General features: G+C 41.9%; 2 protein-coding genes across 7 annotated transcripts in view; one reads left to right on the top strand and one right to left on the bottom strand.

Moving 5' to 3' along the window:
• The window catches only part of DOCK1 (dedicator of cytokinesis 1), a 645,511-nt gene that overhangs the window by 354,800 nt on the left and 270,959 nt on the right, over positions 1-19,752 (top strand). For all 6 annotated transcript variants that reach the window (XM_053305327.1, XM_053305329.1, XM_053305326.1 and 3 more), the window contains exons 28-29: positions 7,442-7,543; positions 18,343-18,437. In XM_053305327.1, coding sequence (XP_053161302.1) covers positions 7,442-7,543; positions 18,343-18,437 — 197 coding nt within the window. The remainder of the gene's footprint in view (positions 1-7,441; positions 7,544-18,342; positions 18,438-19,752) is intronic.
• INSYN2A (inhibitory synaptic factor 2A) overlaps positions 1-19,752 on the bottom strand; it is a 182,889-nt gene that overhangs the window by 140,423 nt on the left and 22,714 nt on the right. The gene's annotated exons all lie outside the window — the stretch shown is intronic.

Below are 19,752 nucleotides of genomic sequence, written 5' to 3'. Positions count from 1 at the left end.
TTCGTTAACAGAGCTAGGTGAGTTAGATCACAGTCTGAGGCAAGAATCTTGTACTTAGCTGCCCATCTGAGATATGCCATTCCAGACTATTGGCAGCCTGAAGAGACATGAAAGATAAGGATATGATGGAATAATTTCTTTTACTTCTGAGTACTTGTTGGTTACAATTTGTATACCAACATGCAGTGGCATAGCGAGGACTCCAGAGGCTGTTCTTCAGGCCATGTCCCCTGCACCTTGATGCTCCACACAGCTCAGTTTTTGAGATATTTCAGCCAGTACTGGGCTCTCAGCCTGGCTGGGAATGCCTCTCCCTGCTTTTACAAGTAGGGAGAAGCCATCCCAGCCATTCTGGGAGCCCAGCACTTCAAAACGGGGCATGTGGCCCTGTTTGCTATCAGTGCCACACCCTCTGTGTCTGATGTCAGATGCAGGGGCGTGGCTGGAGCACCAGGTGCAGCCCCTGGACATGGCAGCCTGGGTTCTTGGAACCTGTTCGCACAATGGACTCTACGCCCCTGCCTACATGTATGTGGCGTATCACATTATTAATAAAATATGCTTGTCTTCTCGTGCTGTGCTCTATTCTTGGAGGAAAAAAGATGGACAGGACAGATGGACACCATCTTTTCTAGCACAAATCAATGATCAGGCTTTCCCCAAATTCTTTGTGGAACTTGCCAAGAGTGGACAATTATGTCACAATAATTGGTGAAAAATTCAGTTGTGTCGGATATGCATAATTATCACACCATTTGCAAAGTATGTAAGTTCAACTAACCAGATTTGGGGAACTGAGATATGGTACTGTAGGACCTGTATCTCATATGGTTTATTTGATGGTGTTATGAGGGGTTTCCCCCCACTCCAGGTTCAGAAGCTGGCAGGATTGTTTGAGACAATTACAGACCACAGGACAAAAGGAGATGAGGCTGGGTAAGGAATATGTAAATGTGCCAAACCTGGCTCCAGACGGCTGACGGGCTTTTCCTACTGGAACAAACCCCTAGATAAATTGGAAAATGGCCCTCTTGTTTGCTCAGAGACTGAGCAATCCTGACAGATCAGGATAGTTAATGGATTCTCAAAGGAATGCAGGAAGCAAGGAATAAAATCAAACTTGTTAGCAAATGGTGATAGGTAAAGAGGCTTCTAATTTATCAGTCTCTGGAAGGCTAAGGAGGTTTTAATATAGAAAGTCAGTCTGGGGGATTCAGCATGGTTCTGCAGGAACAGGATCTGAGCTGTCAGGGACTAAACAGGAGAGAGATCTTGGGGTCGCGGTGGACAGCTTGTTGAAAGCGTCGACTCAGTGCGTGGCAGATGTGAAGAGGGCCAATTCCATGCTAGGGATCATTAGGAAGAGGATTGAAAATAAAAATGCTAATATTTTAATGCCCTTATACAAATCTATCGTACAGCCACATCTGGAGTACGGCGTATAGCTTTGGTCACTGTATCTTAAGGATATTGTAGAACTGGAAAAGGTGCAGAAGAGGACAACCAAGATGATCAGGGGCCTGGAGCACCTACCTTCATGAGGCTAGGCTACAGCATCGGAGGCTCTTTACTTTGGAAAAGAGGCAACTAAGGGGAGACATGATTGAGGTGTATAAAATTATGCATGGAGTAGAGAGAGTGGACAGAGAGAAAATTTTCTCCCTCTCTCACAATACTAGAACCAGGGGTCATCCCATGAAACTGAAGGTCAGGAAATTTAGGACCGACAATAGGAAATACTTTTTCACACAGCGCATAATTAATCTATAGAATTCTTTGCCATGGGATGTGGTGATGGCATCTAGTTTGGATAGCTTTAAAAGGGTTTAGACAAATTTATGGAGAACAGGTCTATCAATGGCTACTAATCTGGTGGCTGTGGGTCACCTCAATCCTCAGAGGCACGATGCCTCTCAATACCAATTGCAGGGGAGCAACAGCAGGAGAGATGGGATGCCCCCACCTCTTGCCTGTGGGCTCCCCAGAGGCATCTAGTGGGCCACAGTATGAAACAAGATTCTGGACTAGATAGGCCTTGGGCATGATCCAGCAGAGCTGTTCTTATGTTCTTAACATGAGACCTGTTTCCAGGCTTCTCATATACATGACTTTTTTGACCCTTCCCTTTCCCAGCATATACACATATCTTTCCTGGACTTCAAAATATAGGTCCTCCATGCCAGCACTGTAGGGGTGCTCTGTGTGTGTGTGTGTGTGTGTGTGTGTGAGAGAGAGAGAGAGAGAGAGAGAGAGAAAGAGAGAGAGAGAGAGAGAGATGGCCATTCCCTGTTGTGTTAGGCTTTATGTTAGGCTTTGTTACTTGTTAATGTTAGGCTTTATACTCTTAGCCATATCTCATTCTATCTATATGTAGTTTGAAGTAGTCTAATCTTTTTCAATAAAACTTATTTTGAGGTAACTGTGCATAGGATTGCAACTTTACTCTCAAATCTCTTTATATTTTGTTTTATAACTATCCTCTTCCCTGGCTTTTGATGTGATTGTTTATTTGCACAGTGAAATTCATCTTCATTTGAAAATTTTGCCATCTTTACCTGTTTCATATAATACAGGTTTTCTAAAAAGCAGTATTCTGTTCTATATGGAAATATAACAGCTAACTAATGGAACTAAGGTCTTCATGTGTCTAACTCTTACCATGCTAATTAATAAGAAGTTCTTATGTAATTGTATCTCCTTGCAATGATTCATCTTTATTTGCTTATCAGCATAATCATAGTAATTCCCATAGAGAAACACTGTGCAGTTACAAAGAGAGGATTAGGATCTCTTGATAAAAGCTGAAGGTGTTGGGATATGAAGGAGAGGGCTTCTGTTTACATACATAAATCTTGAATAATTAGCTATTTAAAGAGGAGAAGAGTCACAAATATACATGAGAGATAAGTCCATTTAAGTATCTTTCTTTAGTGTTGATACATCTTGAGAATTCATATTTAAATCCATACGGTCTGAGAGTTAGCTTCCATTCATATATAAAGTTAGCATAATCTTTTCCCTTGGGCCCCAAATTAATCTCTTCGTTGTTGCCCTTCTTCACCATAATTTAAATTGCTAAACAAATGGAATTAGGTTAGCATATGCATATGATCAAAGCTATTAACCAGAAACAGAAACAAATGTAGATAAGTTAATCATTAAGGCCATGATTTTGCACAGGACAGCTAAACATTGCCGCTTAGGAAAATAATAATTTCATTCCAGCGTCATGAGGCAGAGACCAAAAAGAGTACAGCTTTAAAAGATGCTGTAGGTGTGTGCAAATATTTGAATACATTTTATCCAACATAAGAAACAGTCATGTCCTAAAATATCTGGCATTAACAACAATATTTTATTCAAATTGTTTGTTGTGTAGCCCTTGGCAGCCAAAACATAATAATGGTACATTGTGTGTAGGAAGGAACTAGTGTTTCTTAGTTTTAAACTGTATTCATGGATCAATACCTATTACCCATGATGCGTTGTTGATCATAGTTGTGGATTTTACATTTGTTTCAATGAAACTGTATAAATATGTCATTTAAAGCACACTAAATTTTCAAACAATATCCCCCATTATATGAATAAGTTAATTGCTGTTCCAATAAGCTTTTTAATGGGTTTGAAAACATTTTGATTAAGGTTAGAGTAAAGGGACAAAAAGGCATGGAGGCGGGTCTAACGATCCATGAGACCCGCTTTTTTAGAAACTGCAGGCGAGCGGGCAGGGAGCCCTGGGCGGCCAGATCGGCCACCCACACGGTTGCCAGCTCCGTGACGGAGCCAGAGGGGGTGGGGAAGCTGGAGCCGCGCGGCCCCCGCAAGCCCCAGTATGCCCTGCGCAAGTGCGCAGGGCATACTGGGGAGACCCCTGGAGCTGGGAGGCGGCTTTTCGCCCCCCGGCCGGGGGTCTACTCGTAAGCAGGCGCGGTGTGAATGTGCGCCGCGGCTACTCACGATTGTAAAAAGCAGGTTTGCGGAGCGCTCGCTCCGCAAACCTGCTTTTTACCAGGGGTTCCAGAGCGGGTTAACCGCTCCAGAACCACCGGGCTCGACTGCGAGCCCGGTGGTTCTGACGATCAGCAAAAATCGGGCTAGCGGAGGCTAGCCCGATTTTTGCTGATCATCAGAATAGCCCCATGGTTTTATATGCAATGGAAGAGTTGTACAATCAGAAGACACTGCTGTTTGCATGAAGTAAGCAAGTCTTGGATTCACTGCTGTTTGCATGAAGAAGGCAAGTCTAATTCCATAGCTGCAGTTCCTCCCATGGTGCATTAAATGTTGTTCTGTCCCCTGACCCTTCAGGAGTGAATTTTTAGAGATCTGTGGTAGAAGAAGGGAGTGATGTCCCATTCCATGAATGAAATACTGCTTGAGCATCTTAGAATCCAAGCCAAAATTTTTTACATACGATATGGTAAACAGAATAGTATGATCCAGTTTTGTACAAGAGAATAATATACTATGAGGCTGTTCTCACATGCAGCCTAACCCAGGCTAGAGAACCCCAGCCTGGGTTAGACTGCATGTGAGAACCACCGGGATTTGGCCCAATCCCAACAGGACAGTGCTGCCTAGCCCAGCATTTTAGCCGGGATTAAAGGCTCAAGTGAGCCCTTAACCCAGGCTCCAGGATGATGTGTTCGTTGGGTCTGCATTCAGCCCAAGCAGATATAGAGACAGGTGCCTCGAATGCCCGTCTCCCGAGAGAATTCTCCAGTGCACCGCACATATTGCATGGAGCATTGTGATATATCCGGACATCAGGACGCATCCTCCTGGCCTCCAGAGCTCCCTGCTGTGCCACACAGTGAGGATCATTTTGGAGTGTGAGCTGTACTCCCAGCAACATTGTAGCACTCATCTGGGGGGAAGGTGAGTTGAACCAGCCTTCCCCCTGTCCGCCCAGTTGTGTGAATGACCCCATGACCTTTGGTGAAATGATAGGAAAGGCCTTGGTTGATCTCTGGAATGGAGAGATGGCCCGGGCTGTTGACACGGTTGCCCCCAAGCGCCCTCTCCGGCTTAGTGGAGCCCGTTCCGCTCCTTGGTTTTCCTCGGAGCTTAGGGCGATGAAGCAACTCGGACGACGGCTGGAGCGACGCTGGAGGAAGAGTCGTCATGAATCCGATCGAACACGGGCTAGAGCCCATTTTAGGGACTACGCCGTGGCGGTGGGGGCGGCGAAGAAACGTTTTTTCTCCGCCTCCATTGCGTCTGCTCAGTGCAGGCAAACAGAGCTGTTTCGTGTGGTGAAAACATTGCTCCACACATCCCCCCGGACAATGGGGGAGGAGCCATCTACAGCTCTTTGTGATCGGTTTGCCTGTCACTTTGCAGATAAAGTCGCTTGCATCCGTGCTGACCTGGACTCCAGAGTTTTGGCAGTTCCGGCAGACGTGCCTTTGGCACCATCTGGTCCCGTTGTGTTGGATTCTTTTCGGTTGGTGCGGCCTGAGGATGTGGACAAGATCCTGGGCAGTGTGCGGGCGACTTCGTGCGCTCTTGACCCTTGCCCTTCATGGCTAATAAAAGCTGCCAGGGAGGGGACAGGCAGATGGCTGGAGGTGATGGTTAATGCTTCATTAAGGGAGGGCAGGATGCCATCGTGCCTTAAGGAGGCGGTGGTAAGACCTCTATTAAAAAAGCCCTCCCTTGATCCCTCCAGCCTGGACAACTATAGACCTGTGTCTAACCTGCCCTTTTTGGGCAAGGTGATGGAGCGTGTGGTGGCGTCCCAGCTGCAGAGGGTCTTGGATGATACGGATTATCTGGACCCTTTTCAATCTGGCTTCCGCCCCGGGTATGGGACTGAGACTGCCTTGGTCGCTCTAGTGGATGACCTACGCCGGGAACTAGACAGGGGGAGTGCGTCCCTGTTGGTTCTGCTGGACCTCTCGGCGGCGTTCGATACCATCGACCATGGTATCCTTCTGGGCCGCCTCTCGAGTATGGGAATCGGAGGCACTGCGTTGCAGTGGTTCCGGTCCTTTCTTGAGGGGAGGGTCCAGAAGGTGGTGCTGGGGGACTACTGCTCGGCCCCGTGGCCGTTGGCCTGTGGGGTCCCGCAGGGTTCGGTCTTGTCCCCCATGCTGTTTAACATCTACATGAAGCCGCTGGGAGAGGTCATCCGGGGATTTGGACTGAGTTGTCAGCAATATGCGGATGACACTCAGCTCTATCTCTCCTTGTCATCTGATCCTAGGGAGGCGGTGGATGTCCTGAACCGGGGACTGGAGGCCGTGATGGGTTGGATGTGGGCTAACAAACTGAAATTGAATCCGGATAAGACGGAGGTGCTGTTGGTCAGTAGGAGAGCCAATCGGGATGTGGAGATTTTACCAGTTCTGGATGGGGTTGCACTCCCCTTGAAGGAACAAGTACGCAGCTTGGGGGTACTACTGGACCCGGCTCTGCTTTTGGAAGCTCAGGTGGAGGCGGTGGCCAGGGGTGCCTTTGCACGGCTTTGGCTGGTGCGCCAGCTGCGTCCCTTTCTCGAGAAGGCAGATCTGGCCACAGTTACCCACGCCTTAGTCACGTCGCGGCTGGATTACTGTAACGCGCTCTACGTGGGGCTGCCCTTGAAGAATATCCGGAAACTGCAGCTAGTGCAAAACGCGGCAGCGAGGGTGTTATCCAGAGCTGCCCGTTGGGAACATATCACCCCCATTTTGAAAGAGCTGCACTGGCTACCGGTTCGTTTCCGGATCCAATTCAAGGTGCTGGTTTTGACCTTTAAAGCCCTAAACGGTTTGGGCCCAGGGTATTTGAGGGACCGCCTGCTCCCAAGGGTTGCTGCCTGCTTGACGAGGACATCTGAGGGGGCCCTGCTCCGGGTGCCGACAATGAGAGAGGCCCGGCTGTCGTGCACTCGGGACAGGGCCTTCTCTGTTGCTGCCCCCAGACTCTGGAATGCTCTCCCAGTGATCATTCGCTCCTCGGACTCCATCATGGCTTTTAGAAAGCTTGTAAAGACTTGGCTTTTTACCCAGGCTTTTACATAATCGTTTTTACTGCTGCTTCTGGGTGTTTTTATTTCTTGTATTGTTTTATGCCTGTTTTTATATGTTTTTATACTCTTAGCATGTTGTTTTTATTGTGTTTTTATTGTATGTTTTTAACTTTTGTAAACCGCCTTGGGGCTATATTTTAACGAAAGGCGGTATAAAAATGCAAAAATAAATAAATAAATAAATAAATAAATCAAAGAATCTTCATACACTTGCAATAGGTATATTCGTAAATATGCATGTTGTTATGTGTACATAGAAATGTGAGAGAATAATTCAGTACTTGGTTTTCTATTAATAAATTTATTTAAAGCGTTCTGAATTTTGTTCATGTGTGCCTAAAAGAAATTGTTGGTATACAACTGTGTATTGTTTTACATGATTACCTATTAAACTGTTTTGCTTTTGTTTTGATTTGTTTACAGGGCAATTTTGTTGCCAGTATGACAGCTATTTTAAGACAAATGGAAGACTATCACTATGCTCATTTAATCAAGACTTTTGGGAAGATGAGATCTGATGTTGTTGTAAGTTGAACTTGAAACATTTTCCACTCCTTGCTACATTGCTTGTGCTTTTTTACTGGCATTTGATAAAGAAAGTTACAAAGCTGGGGAAAAAAACTTTATTATGGGAGCCACATGACCTGACATAAAAATCGATGAAGCATTGTTGTTTACCTTCTGAGCCAAGAGCCAAGACTGTTTCATTGCCTTTATATTAAATGATGAAGCAACTGATCCTCAAGAAAAGTCAAAATCTGAAAACATGGCTTAAGATATTGGAGTTAGGGGGCAACAAGATTTTATACATCTGAATTCTATACCTATGCTGAATTGTGAATCCATTGGTTTGGGGAGTCACCAAATAATGATACCACAGTATTGGCGTTGTATTATTTTGTTAGCTGAATATTGTATTATATTTTGTATTATTTTGTTAACTGAATAGTGTATCTTCTTGCTTTTAGATTGCCATACTTTCTAGATTTCCCAAGAGTATTTACTTTATTTGGTGGTGGTTGTTATTATTATTTTACATTTATATCCCGCTCTTCCTCCAAGGAGCCCAGAGCGGTGTACTACTTACTTAGGTTTCTCCTCATAACAACCCTATGAAGTAGGTTAGGCTGAGAGAGAAGTGACTGGCCCAGAGTCACCCAGCTAGTATCATGGCTGAATGGGGATTTGAACTCCGGTCTCCCCGGTCCTAGTCCAGCACTCTAACCACTACACCAAGCTGGTTAATTATTATTTTATTTACATGGGCCCCATTTTAAGCAATGTTACCTTTCATGTTAGATTTAAAGATATGTTTGATTTATTAATATCCATAATGCTTCAAACTCTTCAAGGTTCTTTCTGATCTTTGGTTCTGAGTGTATAGTACAGCTTAATTAGAGTGTAATAGAAGGGAATTTATAGCTAAGTAGATACCTCTCTAATGACCTGGAACTATCATTGCCATATGGCAAATGCATGCTGCAAAGTAACAACCAAACTTGTTGGCTGAGATCCATTAATTAGTAGATGACCTGAAGTCTGATCAACTGTGTTAGATTACAGACTCTGTTACCTAGGAGAGTTGGGTTCTATGGCACAGCATTTTAAACAGTCTGAGAGAGAATTGAATCTTTCAACTAACTCGTAGAAGCAGAGGAGAGAAACAAGATTTCTCAGTTCATTGCAAATGCAATTCAAATGCTTCCTGGTTCTACCTATTTGCTTGGGAATATATAGCAGAAGAGAAATAAATGGCCATTTTCTTGGCAGAATCATACAATCATCTCAGTTTTGTCTTGATTTCCTTTTTTTAAAAGGAATGGAATATAGCTGTCCTTAAAAGGAATGAATATATAGCTGGGGTTTTTTGTTTTGTTTTGGTAGTGGTGATGTTTTAGTTAATCCATTCCACTGCAACAAATCAGAATCAATGTTCAATCGTGCTTAATGCCATTTTAGTATTATTTTGTAGCCATATTTCATAAGGATCAGTGTTGGAATAAAAGGATTCCTTATACAAAGTAAACATGATGATAACTGAATTCAACCTGTAAAAAGAAAAAGAAAACATGAACATGTATCTACATACTCACACACACTAGAAAAATCTGAGAGAAATCCAGACTGAAATCCAGCCAGGCCTCCAAACTGCAGTTCTAAAGTATAAAAGGTGGATTTATCTAATTTTTCCTTTCTTCCTCCCCAGAGTCCCAGTATTACCTAAGCCTTGAAAAATCAATTGACTGCCTTCCCTTAGTCTTCGAAAATGGCAATTAAAGAAGATCTATTTTTGCAATGAAGCTTGTTTATTTAAAAGCTTTATATTTTGCCTTCCACTAGTTGGCCTTCAACGTGGTTTAGACAAATATTTAAATAATACAGAACTATAAAACAGTTAAACCATTAAAATAAAACAGCTAAAATAGGGGGGGGGGCAGCACAGCAGCAGCCCAGGAAAAAACAGAAACAGACCCCCCCCATTAAAATAAAAAATAAAAAGCAGTGCTGTACAATATGGTCCAAACGCTTGGGAGAGCAAAACGGCTTTCATTTAGCATTGTAAAGATAAAAAGGTGGGTATCTGGCTGATACGTTTAGAGAGGAAATGTTTAAGTTGGCACTGCACAGAATACTCTATCCTTTGTAGCCACCTACCTAACCACCAAAGTTGGGGGTAACTAGAGTAAAGCCTCAGCTGAAGATCTTAACAAATGAGCAGGTTCATATTTAGCAGGGGGAAAGCAACTGGCCCTCTCCAGCTCCAGCACAGCATCCCTCCTGTGGCTGCTGCTGGTTTTTAACTTATGTTGCTTTTAGACAGTGAGCCCTTTGGGACAGGGAACCATCTTAATTGTTTTTATTTTTCTATGTAAACCACATTGGAAACTTTTGTTGAAAAGCAGTATATAAGCAGTAGCAGCAGCAGCAGCAGTAGTAAGTAGGCAGTGGTTTAGATACCCTGGTCCCAGGCCATTTAGGGCTTTGTAAGTCAGAACAGCACTTTGAAATGTGTCTGGAAACAAAATGGCATCCAGTGAAGGTGGATGAAGCACTGGCAAGCTTGTTCCACTTGGTGAATCTTAATTAACCCTTGGTAATAATTAAGGTGGATCATACCCAATTTAAGAAAGGAAATGATCATAAAATGTTGTGTTCGGTTCTGCAATTCTGTCTTCCAGGTCAGAATCACCTTAATGAGGTTGTGTCCTTTTTATCCAGCACCCATTGCCTTAAAGTGCTCTTGTTTATTAATACAGATATTGGGGTATCGACAATCCCTGTTAAATTGCATGATAAAATGAAAATACTGTGCACTTATGGATGGTGATGGGGGGTCAGAGAGTCTCCACAAAATGTGGTCATAATACTATAAGCATGCTTAATGTCCATAGTTGCTTAGACTAGAGCCTCCTCCTTCCATGTCTTATGGGAAGGACGTGAAAGCTGAATGTGTAAATACTTTCCTAGATTCCTAATGGAATAAGTGTTCCAGGCAGACCTGTAGTTTTGGAATGTGGCGCAAACTCCTGTTTATACATCCTGGGAATAAGTGGAGACAATAGGGAAAGATAATTATGTCTGCAGTGCTCATAGCCTTCAATTAAATATTAGCACCCTACTGCTTGGTATAGTCTCCTTTTTCCTTTGCGTAGAGCTCCTTCTTTCCCCTGATTAAGTGGTGGCAAGGGAGTGGCACAGTTTTCAAGTCCTGAAAGGGAAAGGGTGGAATGACTGCTCTATCTGTCTGCAACAAGGTTATTTGTTTACGGAAGGGAAGGACTGTTCAGCTCTATTGTACATATTAGGGATGTGCACGAAAGGATTTTGCATTCTGTTTTGAGCTTGAAACACAAATGGTTGAAATGTTTCTTCAAATCAGCAGTTGGGGCAGCAAACTCAAAAGGTTTCAAGTGTTTTGGCAAAAGGGAACAATGAGTAACTTGAAACACCCCATTGTTCCCCATGGGTAGCTCCTAGGGACATCAAAGTGTTTTGGGTGGTAGGGCATGATGGGTCCTACCTACCACCCAACCCACAAAAGAAATGGGCAAGGGGGTGATTTTTTTTAAACAAATGAGTAACCTTTCCCCCAAACTCCCTGAGGATCGTATGGGGCTTTTGGGGAAAGGTTAAAAATGTGTTTAAAATCACCCTGTTGCCCATTTCTTTTGTGGGTAGGGTGGTACGTAGCATCCATCATGTTCTACCACCCAACCCCACTTTGATGTCCCTAGGAGCTACCTATGGGGAACAATAGGGTTTTCGAGTTCGCCATTGTTTCCTATCGCCAAAACAAACTGCACTCAGAGAATGCAGTGCATTTTGCAACCCTACCTTGAAAAACACTGCAGAAGCACACAGGAAAAGGGAATCAGTCCCTCCCAACACAGAACACACATTTCAAACACAGTCCAAAATGGCAAAAACACCACACCCCAAAACCACTGACCTAGAATCCACTGCCAGCCACAGTGCATGTGCTGCAGTAGCGTCATTGTCACAACTTGCTCTCTCACAAACAATCATGACTCCTTACATTACTTCCTAGAATTGCAACAGCTGCCACAGCAGCACCCTTATGTATCAGCTAACATAACCACAGAGGCGTATCTAGGGAAAATATCACCGAGGGCAAGCAGTGAAATTGTGCCCCTGTCAAAACAGGAATGATGGGACTTGTAGTAAACAATATCTGGAAATCCCTGTTAAAAGGAACACTGTACCATATAGACATGTTTGTTGATCAAAACCTGAAAACATGAGCCATCTCTGTAAAAGACTTAGAACAACAGTCAGGAGTTATGTGAGGATTCTAAGTGTCATTTTCTCTGTCTCATCTCATGCTTTTTTAAAAACATGACTTTGTCCTAGAGGATCATCTGCCCAAATAGCCACTAGCAAAATAGGGGAAGAACAAGGGGGAGGGGGGAGAATCTATAAACCAGTGAATGATTCCTGCCAGCCTTTGTCTTGTGATGATTGTTGGCTCATGATGGGGTATATGTGCATTCACCACACCAGTGCTTACTTTGACACCAGGAGGGAGGAGGATACATTAGTTTGCCACACTAGACAGAGGAAGTTGAAACAGGAGCAAGACAGCCAAGTTCTGCCAGGGCCAAAACCAGCCCCTGCCAGACTAAGAAATCATTGTAATTTGCCCCTTCCTGTCACAAGCAGTGTGCTGTTCTTTTATTATTGACTCTAACTCTCAGATATCCCAGTCATGGATTGAAAATTCAGGGTCAATTTACAAGAGACACATTTTCTACATGGGAGTTTCTTCTGTGCAGGTGCTGTGCAGAAACCCATGTGTAGTTATCAATACATATGTATCTATTCCGCCAGGGGCATAGCAAGGTTGGAATGGGCCCAGGGACAAGATTTTAATATGGGCCCCCAGCCCCTCAAAATCCAGGGCCTCCACACACCCCAGGCCCCCAAGGATTTAAGTCTGATATTTCAAAATAGGTATGCTGCCTGGAAATACATTTCACTGAATACACACACGCACACTTCACAATATATAGTGATATACATTGAGTACTATATATTTGTGCTACTTTTAATGCCACACTAGAAACACTAATTATTAAAATAGCCCCCTCTCTGCAGATTAGCAAAGGAGACTTTCAACCATGCAGGGTGAGCCTATGTATGTTTTCTCAGAATTCTGAACAAATTCAGTAAAGTTTGATTGCAGGAGGTTTTTCACATGGGGCTTTTAAAGCCCTTTAACACACATCTCCTCTGGAATGGAGGTGCTGCATTCACATGTTGGCCAGATTTACCCTGAAGTCCCTGCGAGTTATTGGGGAGCAGTTCACACACAAGAAAAATAAAATAAAATAAAATAAAATCACAACACATGCTTCACAGTTCTCACTCAGACCTTCTGGATTGCAAAACAACTTGAACATAAGTGCATTTATGAATGAGTGAATAAATAAACATAATATTGTTCCAGAGGTTTTTGTAATTTTCTTCCATGAAACAAGCCACTTATAGGGCTTTTTAGATAGTTTTTGTTTTTAAAGCCAGCAGTTTCCACTCTGTTTTAAATTAAATATTCAGACTTCTCAGTCTCCCCACCCCACCCCCACCCCATATCAAAGCCCTATGGCAAGCAGATCCCTATATATCGGGGGTAAACCACAAAAAGGAATTCACAGTAGCTTGCAAAAGCTGTGCTGTATGGTCTGAGCAGAGGGTCTGCTGCTGCAGAGAACTCTGCCTGCCTTCTTCTTCCTGGCTTCTTTGGGGCCTGCCGAGTTCAGGCTTCAGGGAGGCCTACACAGAGGCCTCTCTGTAAGCCACGCCCACCCACCGATCAACTGAGAGGCGGGGAGAGAAGAGCTGCTCTGCAGTTTGCAGGCCCCACCAGCAGCTGATCACGTGCCCTGGCGGCCCCACCCCAGTTCTGCCCATGCATAACCATATGCTCAACTAGAGCTACTTCTGCCACATTTTGCCTGTTTGCTAGTGCACTCTTCCCTGCAAAAAGAAATATAATGGTGATTTGAGCAGGTCCTTTAATCTCTGGTTTAAAGGCAGGTCAACTGTATTCCATCAATAAACAATATCAAATACAGTAAACAGGAGAAAGTAATAGCTGTAGATGCTTAGTTGTTGCATAACTCATGAATACACAGACTGACTATCGGTATCTTATATATATATTTTAATATTGGTACTAGAGTTCATTTCCACATATGTACCATATGCTATTTACCAAATATGCATATATTTAGTTCCAGATTTTTGGCTCCAAATTTTTGTGGAGCAGGGCAAGGGGCCTGTGGTTGCCCCCCCTTCCCCTCCAACGAGGCCCCATACATGACTGGCCCTTCCTTCTGTGTGCTGGCAGTGGGTGCTCCTTGTCTGCTCTGGGAAGCCACCAGCAGCTTTCAGGGCTTTCCTGTAATGTTCACACATACATGTATATCACCAGAGCTATGCAGCAAATAATAGCCATTTTGCAATTGGGGGATGGAGCAACCCATTACCACAATAACTGGGCAGCTCCTCCACTGCAGAAATCTTGGCCGCCTGTTCTATAGGCATCAACCATTCACCAGCAGCTCAATTTCCATGGCAATGGCTGCCTTAACTAGGGATGTCTGACGAGGGTGCAGGATGGCAAGGGGCGCCTCCATTGCTAAGGCAATGAGGACAACCTTCTCAGGCATGGATGAGGAGCTAGATGGAGGAGGGAGATATGTGTGGCTTGCCCTTTCCCTACATTTTCTGATATTGTTGGTCCCAACTTGCACCATAATCACTTCCCTTCTCCACACTAACTAAAAGCAATCTATGATGATATTTGTTCCTGCAACTTCATACTGAGAAACTTCTTAACATTTTATTTATTTATTTAACACATTTGTATATCGCTCAAAATGCATGTCTCTGGGTGCTTTACAAGATAATAAAAACAGATAAAAAGACTAAAACATTACAACAATTAAAATTAAATGTTAAAACTACTAAAAACACAAATCAATTAAAACCACAATAACTGTGGTTATTGGGTATATATATAGTAATTTCGTGTTTATCAACTGATCCTTGCTTATTGCTGACAAAGCTTGCAAGTCAGATGGGTAAGACTATGTACTCAAACCTACTAGTATGCTGTCAAGTCAACTAACTTGGGCAAAAAAGCTTGAGTTATCTATTTTAAACCAAGCATTTTTGAGCAGCTCAATCATCTGGTGATTTTGCCTCTGGCAGGAGCCAATCTATGGACTATATCTGGTAGTATTTTTAAAAAGAAGAGAAAATACCAAACCAAAAACCTGGACAAACCAGAAATCACCACTGAAAAATTACATTGCTTATATCAAAGAAATTAACAGTCAGTTACTTGTATGTGTTATTGTCAGGTGTAATATTAATTACCTAATACAAATTACTATCATACTCTATTTCAAAGGTGCCATACAATAATCACAAGGGCTAGTAACCTATGTGATACTACATACCTATAAGGTGCCAAGAGGTATGAAGATATTGCTAGAACAGCGCAAGACAGTTCCAGGAGACAAAGGGGTGGGGGTGGGGGTGGGGGTGGGGGTGGGGGTAAGCTTCTATGATTTTGTAATATTTTCAATATACTGGACAATTAAGAAATTGACTACAGTAACTGAAATTTATTGACCTGCAGACAGACCCAAGGAGCCAAGTCAGTGGAGCTACAGACCTGAATCTACTTTTAATTCTTTTCAGTTATGTTTATCATTTGTAGCTTCATCATTTACATCATCTTGGATCTTTTAATCTAAAGTAAGCTATATGCAAGAGCTCTAATCTGTTTTTTTTAAAATGAGGATATCTTTTTAATATTTTAAAAAGTTTGACAAGGACTTCTTGTGGGAAGAAATAATTTATTTTCTACCTTCTCTTCTGCCATCCCCTCACTTTAGGCAATAGCTTTCAGATGTGTAATGCCCAATCCTAAACACTTTTACTCTGAGATAAGACCAGTTGAGTACAGTATAATTGCAGCTTGATGATTAAGTGTTGCATTTGGCTTCTTGGTTTTGTTAAAATGAATTGTTGCCTGAAATATGTTCTTTTTGTATAAGATTGAAATTGATTCTTTATGTAGATCTTATTCAGATAAGGTCAGGTTTATAGTTTTCTCCCTGAAAGTTTAATTGCCTATTGTGTCCATTTAAGTACTGCTTTGGAATCTGACGTGCTGACCCCAACACCATTGGGAAATGTGGAGAAATTACTTTCATTGCTGTTCCTGATATAAAGCAGTTGATCTTTGGCTTAATTTGGCCTCCTCTTTGCTTGTATAGCATAAACTCCATTTTAGCTTGAAGACTGCCACTTGTAGTTTAACGGGAACAAATAGCCTTCTGCTATAGCTCAGCACATCTGTGTACTCTTTCTGAAGTGCTTATTTCCTTTTAGCAAAGCTGATTTGGGCCCTAGTTCTATGCATGCAAACTCAAGAAGTTACCTTCTACTGAGTCAGCCCATTGGTCTGTCCAGCCCAGTATTGTCTACCTTAACTAGCAGCTCTCTCCAGATTTTGAAGCAGTGGTCTTTTTTTGTGCTGCTATCTGAGTTCTTTTAATTAGAGATGCTGGGCATTGAACCTAAGACCATCTCCATGCAAGACACATGCTAGACAGCCGAGTTGTGACCCCTCTTTAAATTATGACAGTCAATCCATACTGACCTTACTAACTGTACTTGGGAGGATGCAATACTAGTATAATTTTCTTACCATGTGAGCCAGCCAATCTACTTAAGAAACCATTTGAAATGTTTCTGCATCTGCTTGGCGTGCTGGCTTCTTGGACATTTGATTTGGGTGGCAACCCTGTCTTCATGGCACCATAGAATCAGTTCTGAATCACCAAGGGATAAGAATAGAGGTTGAGGATACAGGAGGAGAAGTTATTGTCTGTGAAATACTGTTTGTTTTCATCTGGCTTCTTGTGTGGACTGTGATTACATCATCCTATTATTTGTTAGAAAATATTGTAAATAGTAAAAAGTCATCATTCATGGTGGAAGAAAAAATACTGCAGAGAAAAAGATACTTCTTCTCCCTGGTACAGCCCAATCAGAATTTCCCTTCCTTCTTGGCTGATGGGAAGACATTGAAAGATGCTAGTGAGAAAGAGTCATCTTCTTCCTAGCACAGCTCAGTCTGGATTTGTTTCAAAATAAAGTGGATGAGAAAAGAGAGCCCGGAGAGAAGCAGTCCTCTTCACTTAAGTCCTCAACTCATGCTTCTCCCATTTCACTCTTTGTTTCAAGAATCTCAGAGAAGAGCAAGGGAAAGTAGTTGGCAACTGAGTGAGGGGGCAGGTAGCCTGCAAGCCCACGGTTGCCAGCTCCTAGAAAAAGTACGTTTTATAAAGCTGCTCAGGGGTGTCGCTATAATTGAGCGGAAGGGCTCAATTGCCACCAAGCTCCACCCCTCCCTATTTTCTTCATTATCTCCCTTACTCCAAGGGGCCGCCCAGGAGAGGGGCAAATACGGCCCCTTTTAATTTCAAATGTGCAACTATTTAAGTATAAATGTGAATTGATTAAGCACATGTAGCTGAACCAGCAGATTAGCACCTACTTCTCTGCCCCCATGGTTAATAAAGTATGCAAGTCAATCTGCAAAGTGTATGGTAATTCATCTGCCAAATTTCAACAAAATATGTGAAAACCCAACAGCTGAAGCATGCGGTACAACTAATAAAGTATGAAATGGAATCCACATTAAGGGAATGTGCATCTGCATCCATAAAATATTCAGAATAAACTCTACAGGCCCAATTCTACCCACAACCACATGGGCATAAATCCTACTGAAGTCTCAATTATTAAGTTATGAAGCAAGATAGCAAGGAAATCACCCATTTTATGCAAAAGGAAAACATGCATCTTAATGAAAGGGAGGCTGTATGATAAGTCAGTCAGCAAAGTATTAGGGCTGATCTGAGAGAAAAAAACTGTAAGCTTTCAACAAGATATAGAAAAAAATAGTAGTAAAGTATGCAGTTTGATCACTTAAAGTAAGGACACATTTACTGAGCTTGTTAAGTATGTGCCTAGAATGAAAATTTTCTTTTGTGTAATGCAACAGCTCACATTACCTACTGTTGTTTACAAATTCTAAGTCTGTAAGGTCACTTCATGCCAAATCACTGTTTTTCGCTGATGTCTTATGTGGAGTTATTCCACTAGTGACTGCACAGTAGCCACTTATTGAATTTAGTGATCTGACTGAAAATCAATGCCTTTTTTTCTTTCTGGCTACTGACGCTTTTAGCCAGCTTCAGGTTCTATACATTAAGCTCAAACCCTTTTGGTCCAGAAAGTAATGTACGTTGCAACCTGACATTTAAAAAAATGTTAGCAAATAGAGAAAATCAATTAAAGTGTAACAAAATATTCTCAGTTCAAAATCTCTCAGTACTGTCCTTCATTCTGTTTTAAATTGTCTTCATATCTAATGTGTCTACCGAATGCTCAAATTTTCAATAACACTGTTTTTTATTTTTCTGATCTAGTATCCCATTCTCTGTGGTTGTGATTTTGCTCTACATTTATTTTTCTTTAAATTGTTGTCACCAATGACAATGAATTTGTTGATTAAAGTACAATACAAGCTGATATAATGTTGAAGAGATAAATTGTTACATAATAGACAGCTCTTCATATAGCATTGGTTGTAGGAGTCTTGCGTTGTCAAGATTCCTTTGTCTTGCAAGATATACTAAATACTGAGTTTTACTCAGTATTTTTTTTAACTAAAAATCTAAAATAATGGTCTTTTTCAAATGCATTCCTTTTCATTTTAGGACTTCCTGATGGAGACGTTCATCATGTTCAAAGATCTCATTGGGAAGAATGTCTATCCCTCCGACTGGGTTATTATGAACATGATGCAAAATAAGTAAGTACAGAGGAAAAACACAGAACTTTCCATATATGATTATTAAATTGTTTTATTTAGAAACAGTCTCTCTTTCATTTGTGTGTACATGCACAGACACAGAAAGACACACACTTGGTACAGCGAGCTGTGTTTTTTCTCCTCTGATGCAAATAGTTGTTTGAAAAATGAGCTCTAGATATAGCAAAATATTGTATGAAACAAGGACAAAAATGTTGGTCTTTTGACATACCACGAATTAAGGAAATATTCTGGTTATAAGAAGTATCTTTTATTTATATGGATCACAACAATTTTAATACATTTTGCACAGAGAAAATATGTGATAGAAACATGGCTCCAGACTGTAGGCACATTGTTCCATTCCATTTAACTACAAAAAGTCATTTGGTAAACCTTATGAAATTGAGATTATTTGTTCGGTCATTATGGTATGGATGATCTCTTGGATTAGAGTGGCTGAGAGGGTACCAGCTATCATACTTGTATGTTTCCTTCCTGGGGCAAAAACGCCATGAGGAGGTCTGTCTGTCTAAATAATGTTTATCCTATGTTTCCATTCAAAAGAAAGCTCCAGGTGGCTTACATAAAAACCATAAAACCTTAAAATAATCCAAACACAACAAATTAGGAAAGCAAAATACAAAATACCTTCTCCATTGCCGTCCTGAGGCTTTGGAATGCACACCCTACAGAAATAAGAGTTTCCCCAACTTTGATAGCTTTTAAAAGCTTTTTAAAGTTTTTAAAAATAAGTAATAAAAGGGCTGAAAAGGCATATTTATTCTCCCAGACCTTTAATTAGATTTATAGAATCTGTTTTGTTTTAAATTGTTTTAATTTTTTAATTCTTATTTTTAGTATATGTTCTTTTATTATAAAATGCCTAGAGATGTGAGTTTGGGGTGGTATATAAATATGATAGATAGACAGACAGGTAGATTAGATAGAATGAAAACCCAGCCACCAGCAGCAAGAAACAGCAAACAAACAAACCCAAAATTTTACATATAACTAATTAAAGGCTTGTTTAATAAACAGCTCTTTAATAAACAGTGAAAGTTAGGTAGATTGAGAGCCAAGCAGATCTTGGATGAGGGAATTCTATACCCTGGAAACCACCTTCTTGCACATTCCCACCAGCTGAACCTCTGAAGGCAGCGGCACATGTAGTCCCTGTTGGATTAATTTAATGAGCAGCCAGACTCATGTGGGTGGGGAAGGGGGATAGTTTTTAAGATTAGGAAAACATCAGGTGAGAAAGTATTAAAACTGCCTTCCCCAGTCCTGCAGTCCTCACCCATTATAGAATCAT

Source organism: Hemicordylus capensis, chromosome 3 (assembly GCF_027244095.1).
Source record: "Hemicordylus capensis ecotype Gifberg chromosome 3, rHemCap1.1.pri, whole genome shotgun sequence".
Taxonomy (NCBI): domain Eukaryota; kingdom Metazoa; phylum Chordata; class Lepidosauria; order Squamata; family Cordylidae; genus Hemicordylus; species Hemicordylus capensis.
Note: the sequence above shows the minus strand (reverse complement) of the source record. Positions and strands in the feature narration are given on the sequence as shown.